General features: G+C 38.7%; 1 protein-coding gene and 1 pseudogene across 1 annotated transcript; one reads left to right on the forward strand and one right to left on the reverse strand.

The window, feature by feature from the left end:
- Positions 1–1,518: 1,518 nt before the first annotated feature.
- LOC109678802 (olfactory receptor 4B1-like) lies at positions 1,519–2,472 on the reverse strand. The gene is given in 1 exon segment (XM_074055199.1): positions 1,519–2,472. A coding segment is annotated over 1 exon segment (954 nt).
- An 11,400-nt stretch (positions 2,473–13,872) lies between these two features.
- LOC141421690 (mitochondrial fission regulator 1-like) lies at positions 13,873–15,278 on the forward strand (annotated as a pseudogene).
- The last annotated feature ends 4,313 nt before the right edge of the window (positions 15,279–19,591 follow it).

The raw sequence follows: 19,591 nt of genomic DNA on the forward strand, positions 1-19,591 counted from the left end.
CAAATCAAAACCACACTAAGATTCCACCTCACACCTGTTGGAATTGCTACCATCAAGAACACCAATAATAACAAATGTTGGCAAGGAAAAAGGAATCCTCAAACACTGCTGGTGGGAATGTAAGCTAGTACAACCACTTTGGAAAACAGTATGGAGGCTTCTTTAAAAAACTAACTGTAGATCTGCCATATGGTTCTGCAATACCACTCCTAGGAATATATCTGAAGGAATACAGCTCAGGTTATTACAAAGGCAACTGCACACCCAGGTTTACCGCAGCACTATTCACAATAGCCAAGTTATGGAAACAGCCAAGATGTCCCACTACCGACAAACAGATTAAGAAAATATGGTATTTATACACAATGGAATTTTACTTAGCCACAAAGAAGAATGAAATCTTACCATTCGCAAGCAAATGGATCCATATGTGGATTATAGACCCAAAACAAATGCAGTAATATTATTGGACATGGGTCACACACTCAGGAAAACACGCATGAGAGGAATAGGGAAAGGGAAGGAAACCTAAAACTTGAATGTGGTTGATGTGCTCACTATATATAGGAGCAAATATAGTAATCTTAAAATGGCAGAAGCCACTATGGGAATGGGAATAGGAAGTTATGAAGAGTTCTAATAGACATGAACCAATGTGGGTTTTAATACACATGTGCATGGAAGCAATTCTAAGAATCTCTCTGTATAACTATTTTTGTTCCAAACTAGCGAAATGCTATTTTTTTATTATCTCTTTTGTTTTATCTACAACAAAATTGGAGAAAAAGAGAATGGAACAGGTTTTCTCAGGAAGCAGAGGCAGGGCAGGGGAGGTGGCCCAAATAATGTATACACCTATAAATAAATGTAAAAACAATAAAATAAAATTTAAAAAAATTTTAGAAACATTTTTCAAAATATTCTCTGTGTAAGGTTGCAGGTGAACAAGAGGAAGCCCTAACATTCTACAGCAGAATAGCTATAAGATAACTATGGATGACAAAAATTTAATGAATATTTCATAATAGACAGTGAAGTGGATTTCAAAGATTCCCAACACAGAGAAATGAGGAATCTCCAAGGTTGAGGTATGCCACTTATTCTGATCTGATGATGCATATTTAATACATTTATATATTGAAACATATATATTGAAATTTCATATTACACCCATAACTGTGTAAAATCACTATGGACAGAGAGAGAGAGAGGGAAGAAAGCAATGAAGTGATGTTTAACCAAAAGAACATTTGCCAAAATATTCTAATTCATATTTGCACTTGGTTTGAGCCCTCCAGTTGCCAAATGCATGATATTGGTGAACATGACAGAGTCAATCAAGTTCCATAAGAGTCAGGAAGAACATCGACTTCTGTTCTCGGAACATTGTACATGGAAACCAAAGAGGCTTGATTACTAAAAAGAACCACAGAACCAATAACATTAAGTCTCAATATGGGTTGTTGTCATTGTTACAATTGCCAATGAAAGAAAAGTCATTTCAAGAGCAAACAATAATCAGACATTTTTATCACTTTCCCACCACTGAGCTCTCCTTTTTGACCAAAACTTCCCCATGGCATTTTTTACCTCTGCATTCCTGAGAGTGTAGATGATAGGGTTCAGCATGGGAGTGATGACTGTGTAGAACACAGCCACAAGTTTTTCCCCAGTACAGGAAGATGAGGGTCTCATGTAGATGAAGGTGGCAGGTCAAAAAAATAATACGACAACCAAGATGTGAGAGGCACAGGTGGAAAGGGCCTTGTGTCTTCCCTCAAGAGAATGGTTCCTCAAGTTAACCAGGATGATGACATAGGAGGACACCAAGAAGAGAGGGGGGAAGACAGAGATTAACCCACTGTTGATAGACACAATAACCCCTTCCACAAAGGTGTCAGAGCAGGCAAGCTTAAATAAAGGATGGAGATCACAGAAATAGTGACCAATCATATTTGGACCACAGAAGGACAACTGCATGGTGATGAGAACCTGAATAATGGAGTGACAAAAGCCTCCCAACCAGGACCCAGCCACGAGCATGTGACACAGTTGATGACTCATTATGTTCATGTAATGAAGAGGCTTGCAGATGGCCACATAACGGTCATAAGCCATCACCACAAGCAAAAGGACCTCAGTGACTGCAAAGAAGTGGAAAGAGAAGATCTGACTTGGACAGCCCTTTAGAGAGATGGTTTTAATCCTGACAAGAAAGTCAGTGATGAGTTTAGGGACAACAGTAGAGGAGGAACAGATTTCCACCAAGGACAGAGAGCTGAGGAAGATGTACATGGGGGAATTCAGACTCTTACTGAAGCTGAACGTCATAATGATGAGGCCATTGCCTACCACTGTGGCAAGGTACACACAAAGAAACAACACAAAACACACTCTCTGCACTCCTGGGTCCTGGAAAAGGCCAGTGAAAATAAACTCAGTCACATTATTTATAGTGGCATGGGATTCCATTTGCAGAAGAGGGATCTTCAAGAAGAGTCCTGTGACAAAGCAAACACAGGCATAACATCAAACCTTCATGTTTATTTAGCAGTCACCTGTTGATAATATCCTTTCATGCATATTTCCTGACTGATTTGTTCATTGCTATAGTGAATGTGTTTCATTTGGTGTTCACAAACCCAATCTATGCAAGACAGTTAGTCAGGCAACCTCACAAAAACTCCATGAGCTCCAAAATACAAGTGAGTGAGAAAAACTGAGACTCATGGAATCTGAAATAACCAAGTCTCCCAGACTAGAACCAGATCATCTTAAAATTGTTATGGTTTATAATATATTAGTTCAAATAATCTATAAAAACAATTCTAGTAATAACCATTTATATTCATTACTAACATTTCTTCCATTCTCAATATTTACTCTAAGTACCTTTGTAATAAAAGACTTCCAGGTTACCACCTGGTGCTGAACTCACCACCTTACACACACACACACACACACACACACACACACACACACCCCAGAAATACCAAGTTCATTGAATCTTCTCCTTTTTTGAAGAGAATCTTTGATATTTTATTTGCATAAATAAGTTTCTGAAATCTATCAGGCCTACAATTTGCCCAAAACCACAACTTTATAAATTTTAAATTATTTTGAGAATTTTTGGCACCTTGGGGACTATGTGAACAAAGGGAAGGTGTTTGGAATATACTATCAGTGAGTTATATGTAATATATGGAGATTCACCACTTTGATTTTTTGTGTTTATTTACTCCACCTCCTACTGGCAACATTGTTTTTAGAAATCAATGAGGATTTTTAATACAATTATCTAAAACCAAAGTTTTATGAAGTACCTCCCAAGAATACAGACAATTCAAGACATAGTAAAAGAGATTGAAATGTGGCTCTACCCTCAGGCAGATTGCAACTTCACATGTCTAAAGAGCACACTTATGGGATGAGGGGGAGAAAACACTCAAGATTTTCAGTATTTTAAATTATTACTTCAGTGTACAACACTTGCATAACATATGCAAAGGCAAGGGTTCCATCCCCAGTATTAAAAAGAAAAATTACTGTGAAGTATCTATTTTCCTTATTTTTTCTTTTTATGTTTGTGCTCTTAAAAATCTTTAAAATGCATTAAATGCATCCATAATTTCTCTCATTGTGAAAATCTGAACAGTTATACAAGGTTAGAGAAATCTCAGTAACATACCTGGTTAAAACTGGAGAGGAAATAGGGAAGGAATTAAAAGGGGGCAACCCAGAAGAGCAAGTAAATAAAGATTGGCAGTACAGTGGGGCGCACTTACTGGAGCAAAGGATTATGAAAAATGAGGTAACCAAACAGCACCACAAGGCTACAGGAGAGTCAGGTGGCACAAAGGAAACTAGAATTTGTGTTTGCCTGATTTTCACTACTTTCATGGTCATTTCCATAACCAGAATGACCACAGGAGCTGCTTTCCTTCATTCAGGATCTACTGTGGTGTGCTAAACTGTAGTAAATGTTTACAGATGTCTCTACTTAACTCTTCCTTACCTCTTGGAGAAATGAAGCTAATTGATAGAGGGGAAACTGAGACTTGGGTTTAGTATCTTCCCCCAAAAAAACACAGCTGGTGAGTGAGCCAAAGCTGAAACCCCAGCTGATTCAAATAAAGGGAGATGAGAATAGTCACATCTCCCTGCATCTGAGAAATGGAATTGAAATATATGGCCAACTTATCAAAATCCTTTTAGTATTCCTTTCTTGTGAATAGTAGGAACATTATAAGAACCATCAAGTTATTGAGAATGTTTCAGTTCCACCATCTCTGGATCATCACCAACCAGAAAGTCCAGTGGTCCTAAGCAGAGTGTGAGACTCAGGGATCTGCCTTGCCTCCTCCACCCCATGGCTGAGGTTTGAACAGGGGTCAGAGCTGCACTACCGAGACTGCAGATTTGACCTGGAGGAACTCACACTGGGTCTCATAGCCACACTATCATCTCACCGTCCCTCACACTTGAGGCTGGGAAGTCAGCTCTAGATCATGCTTCACCTCCACCTTTCAGATTTACACAAGGTCACAGCCTATGGACTTCACCAGGTCCTTCCTCTGTCTTCCTGCAGTCGCTATCTTCAGGCAGAACATCCATGTGAGGATTACTGCAGGTATTATATGATCCATGTGTCTCCAGGTGTCTGCTCTCTTCATTCCTCAATCTATGCTTCAAACTGAAGTTATAAAGTCTTCCTCTGTCTCCCTCTGCTCAGATAGTGATACCACTGTCTCCTGTCTACCTGGCCAGCACACCTAAATATCTCCACCTAACTTTTAGAACCCTTCACAGAGTCTTTTGGCAGCCCCTGCCATTTCTCACTTAGAATTCCAAACCTCTCACACTTGTGCACACATCATATCAGAGTCCTTATGTTGAGAAGGTTACCTAACAGACTTAGGATATTGTTTAAATAAATTAGGAGAATTACTACAATCATATTAGATGATTTTGTGAGATCACAGAGATTTTTAATAGCATAATACTACATATTTGAAATGGTAGCCAAATATTTGACATATTTGAAATGTAGATAAGATAAAATATAAAGCACTTTTCTGGGTTCTTTGAAAAGAGAAAGCTCTCAATATATATTACTATTATTGGCTCATACTCTATGTTAATCTATTTACACTTCTCTCTGCTTCCTCTTTCTCCCTTGTCTAAAAGAAGGAGTAACAAGTTACTTCCTCTTCCCTTCAGCACTGCCCCAAATAAAACCCTCACCCTAGGGTCATGAATTACAAGGTAATCCATGGATTGCATGGAAAACTATAGGCAGGTAAATGATGTTCTAGACAGGTGACTAGGTAAAATATTAGCCTTTAACATAAAGTACTAGGAAGATACATCTGAAAAGGACAAAATAATAAGTGAGGAGAGCCTGGAAATCCTATTGCTACAACCTCAAATCACAGCACAAAGGCCTCCTTAAACCTACATCCATCAGTTCTCCTCTTCACAGAGTTCTGCATTACAATCTAGGATCAATTCAATGAAATTTTATTTTACACTTTTCTTATACTTTTGTACCAAAAATAACCAAGTGACAATAGTTACCTATAATGATATTTAATTGTGATTTTATACAGTATAGCAATCAGTCCCTTTAAAATAAAGTAAGTGGAAGCTTAAGTGATTTTTAATCAGTGAACAGCAATAATAAAATGAAAATGACAATATTAAAAAAGTAAGTTTTGTGAAAGCATCCTGGAAGCAATCAATTTATGCTTGACCAGCCCTGACCTCAACCCATATGCATCACCCATCTGTATACTAGGAACTACAAAACAATCTAGCTAGATTTCATCCCTCTGAGTGGTGCTGGGGATCAGGCATAGTGCCCTGAGCACATGAGTGAATATTTGACTATACAATTAGTCCAGTGATTAGAAAGTTCCTTAACATTGAGAATACTACAGGTGATTAAAATCTAAAACCATTTGGAATAAAATATGCAAATGCAAATGCATAAACACAAGAAACCTGAAAAACTAAGGCAACATGATTCCTACAAAAGTCAAAAAAGCACACAAAAAAAACCTGAATGAATTCTAAGAGAATACAAATAAACAGCTGAATAGACTTAGGAAAACAATGAAGGATATTAAAAAAGAAATAAAAAAGATACAAAAAATACTGAAAAAAACAAATTGAGAGTTGGTGGCATGGCTCAAGTGATAGAGTGCCTGCCTAGCAAGCATGAAGTCCTGAGCTTAAACCTCTGTGCCACCAAAAAAAACCAGAAAGATCAATAAATCAATTGTAAAATCCAGTTGAAACCCTTGCCAATAGATTGGATCAAGTAGGAGACAGAATGTCACAACTTGAAGATAAGATAGGTGAATTACCCCAGAAGTGGGGTGGGGGTTTGGGAGGAGGTGGCCCAAACAATGTATACACACGTGAGTAAATGTAAAAATGATACAATTTTAAAAATAAAAAGATAAATGAATTAGAACATTCAAACAATGATACTGAAAAAATGAGAAAGCACAAATGGAACATACAAGACCTCTAGGATACCATTAAGAGATCAAACCTAAAAACCATGGCCATAAAAGAAGGATAACAGGTACAAGCAAAAGCACAGAAAACAAATTCAATAAAATAAATAGCAGAAAATTTCACAAATCTTGAGAAAGAGATGATCATCCAGGTACAGCAAGCTTTTAGAACTCCAAACAGAAACTCCAGAAAAGAACTTCACTACAATATATTTTAACTAAGACATTAAGGACATGGAACAAGGAAAGAACGTTGAAATCTGCAAAAGAGAAGCACCAAATGAAATATAAAGGCAAACTCATCAGAACAACAGCAGATTTATCAATGGAAATGGTAAAATCCAGGAGAACATGAAATAACATATCTAAGCCCTAAAAGAAAACATCTACCAACCTGTATAACTGCATCCACCAAAGCTATCCTTGATCATTGAAGAGGAAATAAAACCCTTCCATGATAAACTAAAACTAAGGGGATTCGTGACATGGTGAGCACTGCAGAAGAGATTTAAATAAATTTTACACAAAAGAGGAAAATTCACACAGCAATGAAACAGTAATAAAGAGTCTCCTTAAAAGAAGAACCCAAGACCAAATGGATTTACTGCCAAACTCTTCCAGACCTTTAACGAACACTAATATGCCTTAAACTATTCCATAAAATATAAAGGTAAGAAATACTATCAAACTTATTCTACGAAGCCAGTATTACCCTGATATTAAAACTCAAGAAAGACACAGAAAAATTATAGACCAATTTCCTTAATGAACATAGACACAAAACTTCTTAATAAAATATTTGCAAACCAAATTGAACAACACATTAAAAACAGCAGGTACCATAATCAAGTTGGTTTCATTTCAGGGACACAAGGCTCATTCAACAGATGCAAAACAATAAACATAATATGTCACATAAACAGAAGCAAGATCAAAAATCACATGATCACCATAATGTATGCAGAAAAAGCCTTTGGCAAAATTCAACATCCTTTTAGCATAAAAGCTCTGAAGAAAATAGCAATAGAAAGAACATACCTCAACATAATAAAAGATATATATGACAAATCTATATGTAACATCATCCTAAATGAAGAAAAATTGAAACCATTTCCTCTAAAGCCAGGAATGAGACAAGGGTGTTCACTGTCCCCATTCTTATTCAATATGGTGCATTAATTCTTAGCATAAGAATGCCAGAGCATAAGGCAAGAAAATGAAATAAAAGGGATTCAAATAGGATCATGGTTCAAGGTTAGCCCAGGCAAAAAGTTTATGAGACATCCATCTTAACAATGGATGGGCAAAGTGGTACACACCTGTCATCCCAATTACACAGAAAGCATAAATAAGAGGGTCATGGTACAGGCCAGCCTGGGCTTGCAAAACACAAGACTCAATTTGAAAAATACCTTCAGAGAAAGGGGGTAATGGCATGTCTGAAGTGGTACAGCACCTTCCTAACAAGCACAAGGCCCTGAATTCAAACCCCAGTATTACCAAAAGGAAAAATTTAAAGCCTTTCTCCATAATCTCTTGCCTTTTGAGACTTTTGGAATGGTTGGAAGAACACATATTATCTAACTGATTTGTTGATTCATTCATTCCCATAGTACACGTGTTTCATTTGGTGCTCTATGTGAGCCCACTCTATGTGAGACAATAGTAAGTCAATCTCACAAACTCCATGATCTCCAAAACACAAGTGCGTGAGAAAACTGAGACTCTCAGAAGTTGTGATTAACCAAGCCTCCTAGCACTACAACTACCACATCTTATTGTGGTTATTGTTTGTAATATCTTACTTCAATATACCAAACTCAAAGCAATCACTATTTTTGTATTAGTTATGATTTGTATTCATGACCAACATTTCTCCTATTCTCAGTGTTTTCTTATGATGGTTTTGTTAGAGATTTCCAAGTGTCATTCTGTTCCTGAATCCTTTCTTCTCCCCATTTATCCCCCAGAAATGACAATCTCATTGAAACTTCTCCCTTTCTGAAAAGAATCTTCTGTATTTTTATGAATGATATCTAAGCTTCTTAATTCTATCAGGCCCTCAATTTTTGCCCAATATCATAGCTTCATACATTTTTAATTATTTTGAGAACTTTTGATATCTGAGAGCTACATGAACTACTAGAAGCTGTTCAGGATATACTCACTGCCAAACAATAGTTAAACTACAATATATGGGAATTCACCATGTTGCTTGTTTTTATATCAGACACTTTTGTCAGTAGAGATGAGGATTTCTTTAATATGATTATTTGAAACAAAGTTTTATGTAGCACCTACCAAGAACCTAGACAATTTAAGACATAGGAAAATAAAAAGAAGGGTGCCATAAAGCCTTCAACTTCATATGATTAGAGAGAACATTAGTGACACATGGTAGAGAAAACATTCAAGATTATCACTGTTTTTAAAATTATTTCGAGGCTGGGAATATAGCTTAGAGTTAGAGAATTTGCCTAGCATGTGCAAGGCCCTAGGTTCCATCCAGCACTGAAAAAAAATTTTGAAGTGTCTCTTATTTCCTTAAATTTTTCTTCTTGTTCTTGTGCTTCCAAACTAAAAAAATATATGTGCTCCAATTTCTCTCATAGCAAAAATCTGAAGAAACATACAATGTGAAAGTCTGCTGAAAGAACACTCAGTAAGGTGCCTGGTTAAAAATGGAGAAAAAAACATGGGAATTCTTGGGTTAAATGGGGGTCACCAAGAAACAGCAACTAAATGAAAGAGAGGAAGCAGGGTGGGGGCTCACTTATTCAATCAGAGGAATAGAAACAAATGAGGCATCCAAATAGATCCACAAAGCTATAGAAAAGTCAGGTAGCCAGAAAAAAATCTAGAACATGTGCTTGCCTGATGTTCACTACTTTCATTGTCAACCAAAACAACCAAAACAACCACAGATACCGATGCCCTCCATTCAGGATCCTCTCTGTACTAGAATATGGTAAACACAGTCATCCCTTCTTAATTCTTCCTTATCTCTTTGAAGTAAATAACTAATTGACAAGTGAGGCAACACAGATTCAAATTCGTGTAGAATCTTTTCTAAAGAAACATAGCTAAGAAGTGGTGAAACCAAGGCTGAAACCTCAGTATCTGGAATAAGAGATGAAGAAAATCACCACACTTCAGGGGAGAAGAAGGACAGCCACTCCAGTGCCTTAGAGAAGTGGCACTGAGACTCCTGGCCATTATAAAACTTTTCAAAATTCTGAAGCCAGGCTTGGTGGGTCACCCCTGTAACCCTACCTATACAGAAGGCAGAGAAAGGGACAATTGCAGTCCAGGCCAGACCAAGCATAAACAGGAAATGACTATGGGCTAGCAGAGTGGCTCAAGAGTAAGAGTGCTTACCTAACAAGAAATGACTAAAGCAAAAAGGGCTAGTGGTGTGGTTCAAATGATAGAGCACCTAAGCCCAAAGCTCCGAGTTCAAACCACAGTACAAAAACAAAAGCAAAATAATTTTTCCAAATCCTCTTATTTCCTCCTTGTGATTAGGAAGAGTATTATGAAAAAACTCAAGTTATTAGCAATGTATAAGTTTCACCTTCTCTGGATCATCAGTGACTAAGAAGCCACAGGGGCCCAGGAGCAGACTGTGAGACTCAGGGGTCTGCTTTCCTCTTCCATCCCATGGCACAGGTTTGGACAGGAGTCAAGCTGAAGCTAGTAAGACTGAGCTGTGTGGTCTTTGTCATTATCTCACAACAGAGGTGACCTGATAAATCTCACACTGGGTCTCATAGCCGCACTATCATCTCTCCATCCCTCACACTTGACACCTGAAGTCAGTAGTCAGGAGAGTTGCCTCTCCTCCAAATCTCAGGTTTACACAAGACCACAGCCTATGGATTTCATCAGGTCCTTCCTCTGTCTTCCTGCAGTCACCATCTTCAGGCAGAACATCCCATGTGAGGAATACTGTAGGCTATTAGATGATCCATGTATCCCCCAGTGTCTGCTATCTTTGTTCCCCAATCTATGCTTCTTACTGAGGTTAAAAAATCTTCCTCTGACTCCCTCTGCTCATATTACTCAGAAATTGCCACTGTTTCCCAGCTATCTGGCCAGCAGAATTGAATTTTAGAAAGCTCTACAGTTGTTGGCATCTCCTGACATTTCTCACTCAGAATGCCAACACTCTTATCCTGGTGCACACATCATACCTGAGTCTTTATGTTGAGAAGGTTACCATATGGACTTAGGGTACTTTTCTAAAATACACTAGGGGAAATAATACAATCATATCAGATGATCCGGTGGAATAATTTTGAATTCAGAGGTAATGACTCCCAGAAAGGCAAGTATCCTGTCTTTTAGTGTGTTGGAGAGTTCCAAGTTCACAAACCTGTAGACAAAATGAGGAAAAACACAAGGACTCAGGTGAGCTGCCTTTTCCCTTCCGCAGAATTGGTCTAAATGATTCAAAGGGTGAGCATTGCAGTTTGAAGTCCACTCTTAGCTTCACCACTCACATGTCATGCATGCTTATGAAGAGATTTTCTCAAATACAGTAAGAATTTATATTTAGTATGTTTGTTGCAAGAATTAAATGTGAGCTAAAACACAAAAAGCATTTAACAGGGTTACCTGGAAAGTAGAATGCTCTCAATAAATAGTAACTGTTATTGGGTCAAGCTTTCTGATGATTACTTATATTTCTCTCTGTTTTCTCTTTCTGTCATGCCTAATAGAAAGCCAATTAGTAGCAAGTTACCTCTTCTTCCCTCCAGCACTTTTCCAACTAAAACCCTCACACTTGGGTCACAGATTACCTGTAGGCTAGCCAGGTAAATGATGGTCTGGACACTGACTAGGTATATGTCAACATAAGGCACTAGGGAAAGATATCTGACAAGGACAAAACAATAAGTTAGAGAGAGCTTAGAAAACCTAGCACTATGAGTTCAAATCATAGGACAAAGGCCTCCTTATCATAATCACTCTGTATCCCAAAGTGGTACTACATGGAATCCAAGAAATTAATTGACAGAAAGGAGTTCAACACAGTCTGTGTTTAGACCTCTCCCTTTTATAGTCAAATACTGAGACTAAGTGAGGGAAAGTGGCTTGTCCCAGATCACAAAGTGATTTGGAGTCTCTTACCCACTCTCATCTATCTGAGAAGTCATCTAAATAGGGAAATACTTACATTCCTAGGATAATACCCATTATTCTTAGAACTCTTGAAACAAAGACTTGAACATGAAAGTTTTCCTTAGGCTCTGGAAATTTTTTTCCCTGTGTTGCAAGAGCTCACCACTCAGAAGGATGCCCAAGGTTATGGCTTGACACAGGAATCTACTCTTCTCAACAAGACTCCCTATCTGGTTCCTGTATTCTCAGTTAAATACTAAGTAAAAATCAAAGAAATTGTAGAGTTGAAAGGACTGTGTAGATCATTAACCTAATCTCTTTGGTTAACAGATGATGCACTAAAGGACAAAAATTCATTTGAAATCACAAAAGATCCCCCAAATAGCCAAAGCAATCCTGAAGAAAAAGAACAATGCTGGAGATAATCACAATTATCTGGCTTTAAGTTATACTATAGAGCTATAATAACAAAAACAGCATGGTACTGTCACAAAAACAGACATGTAAATTAATGGAATAGAAGATCCAGAAATAACCCACACAGATACAGTCATCTGATTTTGACAAAGATGCCAAAAGCCTAAATTGAAAAAAAAAAAAGACTCTTCAATAAGTGGTATTGGGAAAACTGGATATCCACATGCAGAATACTGAAACAATACCCTTATTTCTTACCCCATACAAAAATCAATTCCAAATGTATCAAAGGTCTTGACATAAGATCAGAAACTTTGAAACTGCTAGAGGAAAACACAGAGAAGACCCTTGAGGATATAGGCATGGGTAATGTTTTCCTGAATAGAAGCCAAATTGCTAAGAAAATAAAAACAAGAATTGAAAAATGAGAATGAATCAAATTAAAAAGCTTCTGTACAGCAAGAAAACAATTATCAAAATCAAAAAATATATACAAAATGGGACATCTTTTCCAACTATTCATCAGATAAAGGATTAATATCCAGAACACATAAAGAGCACAAAATTTAACCCCAAAAGAATAAATAAACCAATTAATAAATGGGCAGATAAATAAGTTTTCTAAAGAAGCAGTATAAGTGGCTAATAAATACATGAAGAAGTGTTCATCATCCTTAGCCATAAAGGAAATCCAAATAAAAACATCAATGAGATTCCATCTCATCCCAGTCAGAATGGCTGTCATCAAAAAAAAAAGAAAACTAACAATGATAAATGCTGGTAAGTATGAAGAAATAGGATCCCTTATCCACTGTTGGTGGAAATGTAAATTACTGCAAGCACTATGGAAACCAACATGGAGGGTCCTTAAAAAACTAAAGATAGAACTACTGCTATACTATTCCTGGTCATATATTCAACGGACTGCAAGTCAACATACAGTCAAGATACCTGCACACCCATGTTTATAGCAGTGCTAATCATAATAGCCAAATATGGAATCAGCCCATCAATCAATGAATGGATAAAAGAAAATGTGGCATATAAAGAATGGAGTACTTATTATCCAGATATAAAGAAGAATGAAATTCTATCATTTGCAGGGAAATGGATGGAACTAAAATCATCATGTTAAATGAATCTGACAGCCCAGACTGAAAAACAAAGTCCACATGTTCTCTCATGAGCAGAATCTAGTCCTTAAAAATAAATGGCAGGAATGTAAAACAGGTTCTATTTCTTGGTGGGTACCAGCGGGAAGGGAGGAATGGAAGAAGAGGATGGGGTGTGTGAATGTATGAAAACAGAACAATTAAACCTTCTGAAATTGTTTCAAGAGAGGGAGGGGGAAGAGTAGAGGGGGAGTGATAGAGGGGCGAATTTGACCAGGTACATTTATAAGTTTTTGGAAATATTACAATGAAACTTCTTTGTACAAATAATATATGTCAATGAAAATGGAAAATAAATTAATAAAATAATAATAATAATCAGGAAGAAGTTGAGCATGGTGGCTCATACCTGTACTCCTAGGAAGGTGGAAATCAGGAGGGTGGCACTTTGAGGCCGGCACAAGCAAATTGTTAGCAAGACCCCATCACAACCAATAAATGCTGGGCATGGATAAGTTTAAATAGGAGGATTGCAGTCCAGGCCACCCTGGGCATAAACATGAAACTTTATTCAAAAAATAACTGCAGCAAAAAGGCTAGCAGCATGCCTCAAGTGGTAGAGCACCTACCTAGCAAGTACAAGGCCCTGAGCACAAACACTAGAATCAAAAAAAAAAAAAAAAAAAGTCAGGAAGAGATGAAGCAAGAGTTGATTGAAATAAAGAGAAAAAAGAATTATTAAAAAGTCAAACTAGCTGGAAGCCTGAGCAGCTGGAGAAGGTACCGGCTGCTGCGCAGCGGACTGCGCTTTATTGACACGTACTGCTATGTATGCCTGAAGTATCTGAAATGCAAATTTGGGAAGACTTTGCCATCTACATGCTTGGCTGGATTAAGTGTCTGATGAGGATGGTTTTACAACAAGTTGGAGCAAGCATGCAATCAGTACTTTGGTCTGGAAAGCCATATGGTTCATCTTGAAGCATTGTAAGGAAAATTGGTACTAACTTATCTCTGATTCACTGTCCAAGAGTTCAATTTCAGCTTACCAGCCATGCAACAGAATGGGGTCCCAACCACCCAGGAGAAGAAACAGTGGCATCTTTTGCTGATGTCAGATGGGTAGCCACAGAAGAAGGAACATGTTCAACAAGACTAAGGACAGAGGTTGGGTCAGAGCCACCCCATAAGGATGTCCCCAAGCAGGCAAATTTCCTTATCAAATTTGTCTCAAGAAGAGCCTCCACTGAAGACTACAGCACTGGCTTATGAAGAAGCACTGCAGACGATCTGTGTATTTGAAAATGAACTTGCTGCTCTCAGAGCTCAGATTGCCAAAATTGCAACCCTGCAAGAGCAACAAAATGTCATTGCAGATTCTACCACATCTGTTACTGCAGTACCACCTCCTCCACTCCCTCCACCTCCACCCCACAACCCCCTACACCAGGACTCCACCAAACTGTGTCTGCTATTGATCTGATTAAAGAGCAAAGAGCAAAAAGCCCAGCTGGAAAGACTTTGACCAAGAACAACCCAAAGAAACCTGACATGCCAAATATGCTAGAGATCCTTAAAGATATGAACAGTATAAAACTTCGATCTGTCAAGAGGTCAGAACAAGATGTAAAGCCTAAGCCAGTGGATGCTACTGACCCTGCTGCTCTCATAGCAGAGGCTCTGAAGAAGTTCGCTTATCGGTATTGAAGCAATAGCCAAGGTGAAGTTGAAAAAGGAGTTCCAAAGTCTGAATCAGCAGCTACCTCAGAGACAGCATTGTTTGGGCCACATATGTTGAAGTCTACAGGGAAAATGAAGGCTTTAATTGAAAATGTACCAAACTCCTAATGGACACTGAGCTAAAAAAGACTGTCCTGGCTTAGCTGTTGGTTTGTGAGGGCTGAGTTTGACTAGTAGAAACCAACACTACTTAGTAAATACCTGACTTCAGTATTCAGTGGTCTCCTTTTTAACCTAATTAGTGGATTAAGCAATAGTGAAAGCATCACAAGTTTGGTTTTGTTTTTATGCAGTGGTCAGTTCTGGAGCTCTCCTTAACATACATGTATTGCGGTATGTTTTAATGTAGCCAGGGTGTTCAAGTTTCTCTTCTGTCCCAGAAGAGTTCTGGGACAGTTTTGTTCTGATACAACAGGAAGAGTGTGGACACTGCCCCACCACCAGCCCAAGTGTTATCACCATAGGAAGTCCAGGACAGATAACTAAGCCCTTACTAATGGCCTCTAGAATCAAGGAGTAGGAAAATTTCTTACTGTTTTATCTAACGTGATAGATACTTCCAGGTTCTGTTCATAATTGCCTGTGTAAGAAATAAACTTTTAAACTCTATTAAGATACAGCCAAGAAACCAGCTTTGAAATTGATTCAAATCCCAGTACCACCAATTACTAGCTGAAAAGCTAAGTATTTTAGTTTGTTATTGTCCCACAAAATGCTACATAGCAAACAACCCCAAATTCATAGGTTCTCATGGAATAAACTTATCTCACAGGTGTGCGTGTTGGCAAAGGGCCAACTAACCTAGAGAGACCTGGACCAGGTACCTCTCTGCTCCAAGATAAAGTCTGGCTAGCCTTGGCTGGGGCAGCTGTGCACCACAGATTCATTGGGGGTGTGCAGGATCAGGGCAACAGCTGCCCAGGGGAGGTTCTTTTATGGCAATGGTTGTAGTACAAGAGAGTGAATAAAAACAAGTGAGTTCTCTTATGGTCTAGGTTCAGGACTAATGCTGTCATTTTCACACACATTCATCTACCAAAGCCTTGCCTAGAATCAAAGTCAGGGGAGAGGTACTCCATCAGTCACCACCATCATGTCTCATATCCATCCATTTCTCTCCATCTTCACTACCACAACCATTGCTACCTTCATTTATTCTGGTTGCTGTAACAAAACACCATAAACTATATGGCTTATCAACAACAGAAATTTCTCACTGTCCTAGGGGCTGGAAAGTCCACAAACCTTAGCAGATTTTGTCTAATGAGGGCTACCTTCTAGTTCATAGATGACACATCTTGCTGTGTATTTACGTGGTAAGAGGGGAAGCCTCCACTCTCCTGACCTAATCATCTCCCAGTAGGTGTATCTCCTTAAACCATCACTTGAGAATTAGGATTTCCATGTATGAAGGGGAGAACACAAGTGTGACACAATCACACTGTTGCAACCTCTCCAGCTCCATGTTGTGCTTTTTGCTCTGCCTAATCTGAAGAGTGACTAAGAAAATTGTCCTTGGGTTCAATTTGGACATGCCATGGGATACTGTGTGTGGGAAAACTGACCTTATTTTAGCCTGTATTCCATAGTAAGTGACTCAAGAATGTACTAGAATTGACTAGTTACTTTGCACTTGGCAAGCTGGCCAACATTTAGCCAGTCTCCAGAAAGGCTGGGGGAAAGGAAGAGTGGCCAGGCAAATGCCTTGCAAGACCAAGTGGGGTGCTTGACCTGCCCAATATCAAGAACTACTAAGAATCTAGTGAGTCAAAGGCCAGGGAAATGTGTCTCCTACTGAAAGTGCTGTAGTGTGACCTGCTCAGTGTAACAAACTGTATCGTATACTCATATTATTAGCTCTTGCACCTCTGTGTCTAGTGGTGTCTTTCCTTCCATGTTACAGTCATCCATGACCACCATGCAGTTCCCATGCAAAGAAAATAGTAAAGATAAAATTGTGCATGCCCACACACCATACACACACACACACACACACACACACACACACTGCAGTGTTTTAAAGGTCAGAGTTTTAGCCAAACAAATCCATTCCTAAATCACTTACCTATTGCTATCACGTGCCACCATCTCAACACATCATGTCCCTCCCTGCACACTCCCCATATTCCATCTACCCCAAAATCTTCCCATTCTCCAAAGCCCGCACCCTCATGCCCTGTACCTTTCCCCATTTTAATCCTCCTGCTAAAATTCTACTTCTTTAACTCAGCTCAAATACCACTGCACTCATAATCCCTCTGACTCCCTGATACCCCTCTCTTTAGACTTCTGCTGGTAAGTCCTGGCTAGGAATCATTTTGCATCTGTATCACACTGGCCCAAGCCCCGCCTTCTAAGGTGTCTCCTTCTTAAGGGCAGGACTTCTGCTCAGTTGCCAGATTCAGTGCAGTTATCTTGATTCGTGTCCGGTAAGAGAATAATTCAGGCAAGACATGAAACGTAGGCAAGTGATAGCAAAGTTTAAGAACTGCAAAGCTTATTAGAATAGAAAGGTACTTTCAGAGATGAAAGTGGGTCATCTCAGAAAAACAGGTCAAGAATAATGCTAACATCAACCCCTGAGCAGGCTTTATTGTAGTTTAAGGGGATTAGAGCGAGAAGTTCCTCCCCAGGACAAGCCTATGGGGAGTGATTGACATGAAAATTGTGAAGAATGATGACATGTCTCAAGAATCATTCAGTGCATGTAATTATCCATAACCACCTAAGAAAAACACAAAAGGCTGAAATTTTAAAAGTGCAATTAGATTACAATGACACTTAGATTACTTAGTCAAAGTAGCCCACCTTAACCAGATTAGACCAGAACCTGTACTTGTTTTTCATTTGGAAGCAGGTGCAGGGGGACATAAAGATGAGTATACATTCCAGAATGAGGGTGAGGGTGAGGAAAGTCCTGCCACACCAGGCTGTCCCATCAGGATCTCTTTTATGTTTCACAAGTGGTTTACAAGAATGTGGAGCCAAAGGCCTAGATCAAGATAAGTTTGCAAGCAAATAGGAAGAGAGAGAGAGAGGTTCTCAGCATGTAGGCATTGAATCAAGGATCCTCCTTTGCATATCCCATGTCAGACTGCTACCTATCAACTCCATTCAACTTTTGTCTCACCCATGGGCTTCAGAATGCACATTACTGCTATCCAAACCATGTCTCTCCTCTCTTCTACCTTTCCCTCTCTCTCTTCCTGTCTCCCTCACCTACCCCCACAGCAGGAATTGTGTGGAAAGCACCTCATAGATCTTCCACTTTGACATGTTTTAACTGCAGAGCCAGCCATTTGAGAATGACAATTTGGTGCACCAGGATGTGAAATGCCATTTTTCTCCACATTTTCATCCTCTTAACATATACAGAAAATTTGGCTTACAAGTTGCTTGTGCATTCTCCCCTTATAAAAATGTAAACTCCAAGAAAGCAGAGATTTTTTTTATCTTTTTTTTCTGCTGATCCTTCAACACCAAAGTATAGTGTCCAGTATGTAAGTAGTAAGCCATTCAATAAATCACTGTTGAATAAATGAATTTGTCTCAGGCAAGAGAAACAAGAGAGGTCTCACAATAAAGTTATCTTAATCTGCATAGTCTGCCTTGGTGCACAAAAAGACGAAATTTCAAAACTATCCATTGCCATAGCATCCCAGCAATTCTGAGATTCCCCAAACCCTCTAAAAATCCTGGGAACTTGCCTAAGGCATGCAAGCCTCTGAGTGAGCATCTGTCCTTCTGTGACCATGCATTCAGCCCCTTGAGAGCACACACAGCCATGTCTTCCAAGTCTCTCTACTTCCCTAGAGCATCCTGGAGGTGTTATGGGCTGAAATGTGTCCCCCAAAACTCGCTGAATTCCTAACCTCCAGAACCTTGAAATATAACTATATTTGGAACTGAAGTCTTTAAAGAGATAATTAAAGTAAAATGAGGTAATAAGGGTAAGATCCTAATCCAGCATTACTGGAGACCCTATAAGAAGAGATCAGATACATTAGACACAGGTAAACAACGGGAAGATCTTGAAAGGACACAGAGAGAAAGGTAGGCAATGAAAGAGGTCTGCTGATACTTTGACCTCTCACCTTTAGGCTCCAGAACTGTGAAAAAATAAATTATTTTTGTGTAAATCACCCAGTCTGTGGTATTTAGAATGGCAGCCTTAGAAAATTAAACTATGTGGAAAATCCCAAAGGGTAATGAGTTCTTGTTAAGGATGCCCCAGCTGGATATATAATAAGCCAGTTAAATTGCTTGGTAAATGGTATGGATATAAATTAAAGGTGGGGGGAGGGATTGGAAAGAAAGAAACAAATACATAATGTGTTGACATTTTTTATATTTGGTATGTGTATGTCTTTTTAAAAATTTTCAGGCCATTTTTTTCCTTTAAAAAAAAAAAGCAACCAACAGCAATACTCTGTACAAGTGTAACAAACATTAGAAATATGCATCATTCCAAAATAGTTACAAGAAAACTACAGTTTAGAGTCCACATCAACACGGCCTATTCATATGTGCCCCCAAAGGAGAAAAAGCTTCAGAACTTGGACTTTTGAGGCAAATCAACATCAGTCACAAAGACTTGTTTAACTCAACAAGTGCAGTCAAGCATTTTGAAAGAATACCAGGCTTTTCCAACCCAGATGAAAAACAAATATGAAT

Source organism: Castor canadensis, chromosome 1 (assembly GCF_047511655.1).
Source record: "Castor canadensis chromosome 1, mCasCan1.hap1v2, whole genome shotgun sequence".
In the NCBI taxonomy this organism is placed as follows: Eukaryota; Metazoa; Chordata; class Mammalia; order Rodentia; family Castoridae; genus Castor; species Castor canadensis.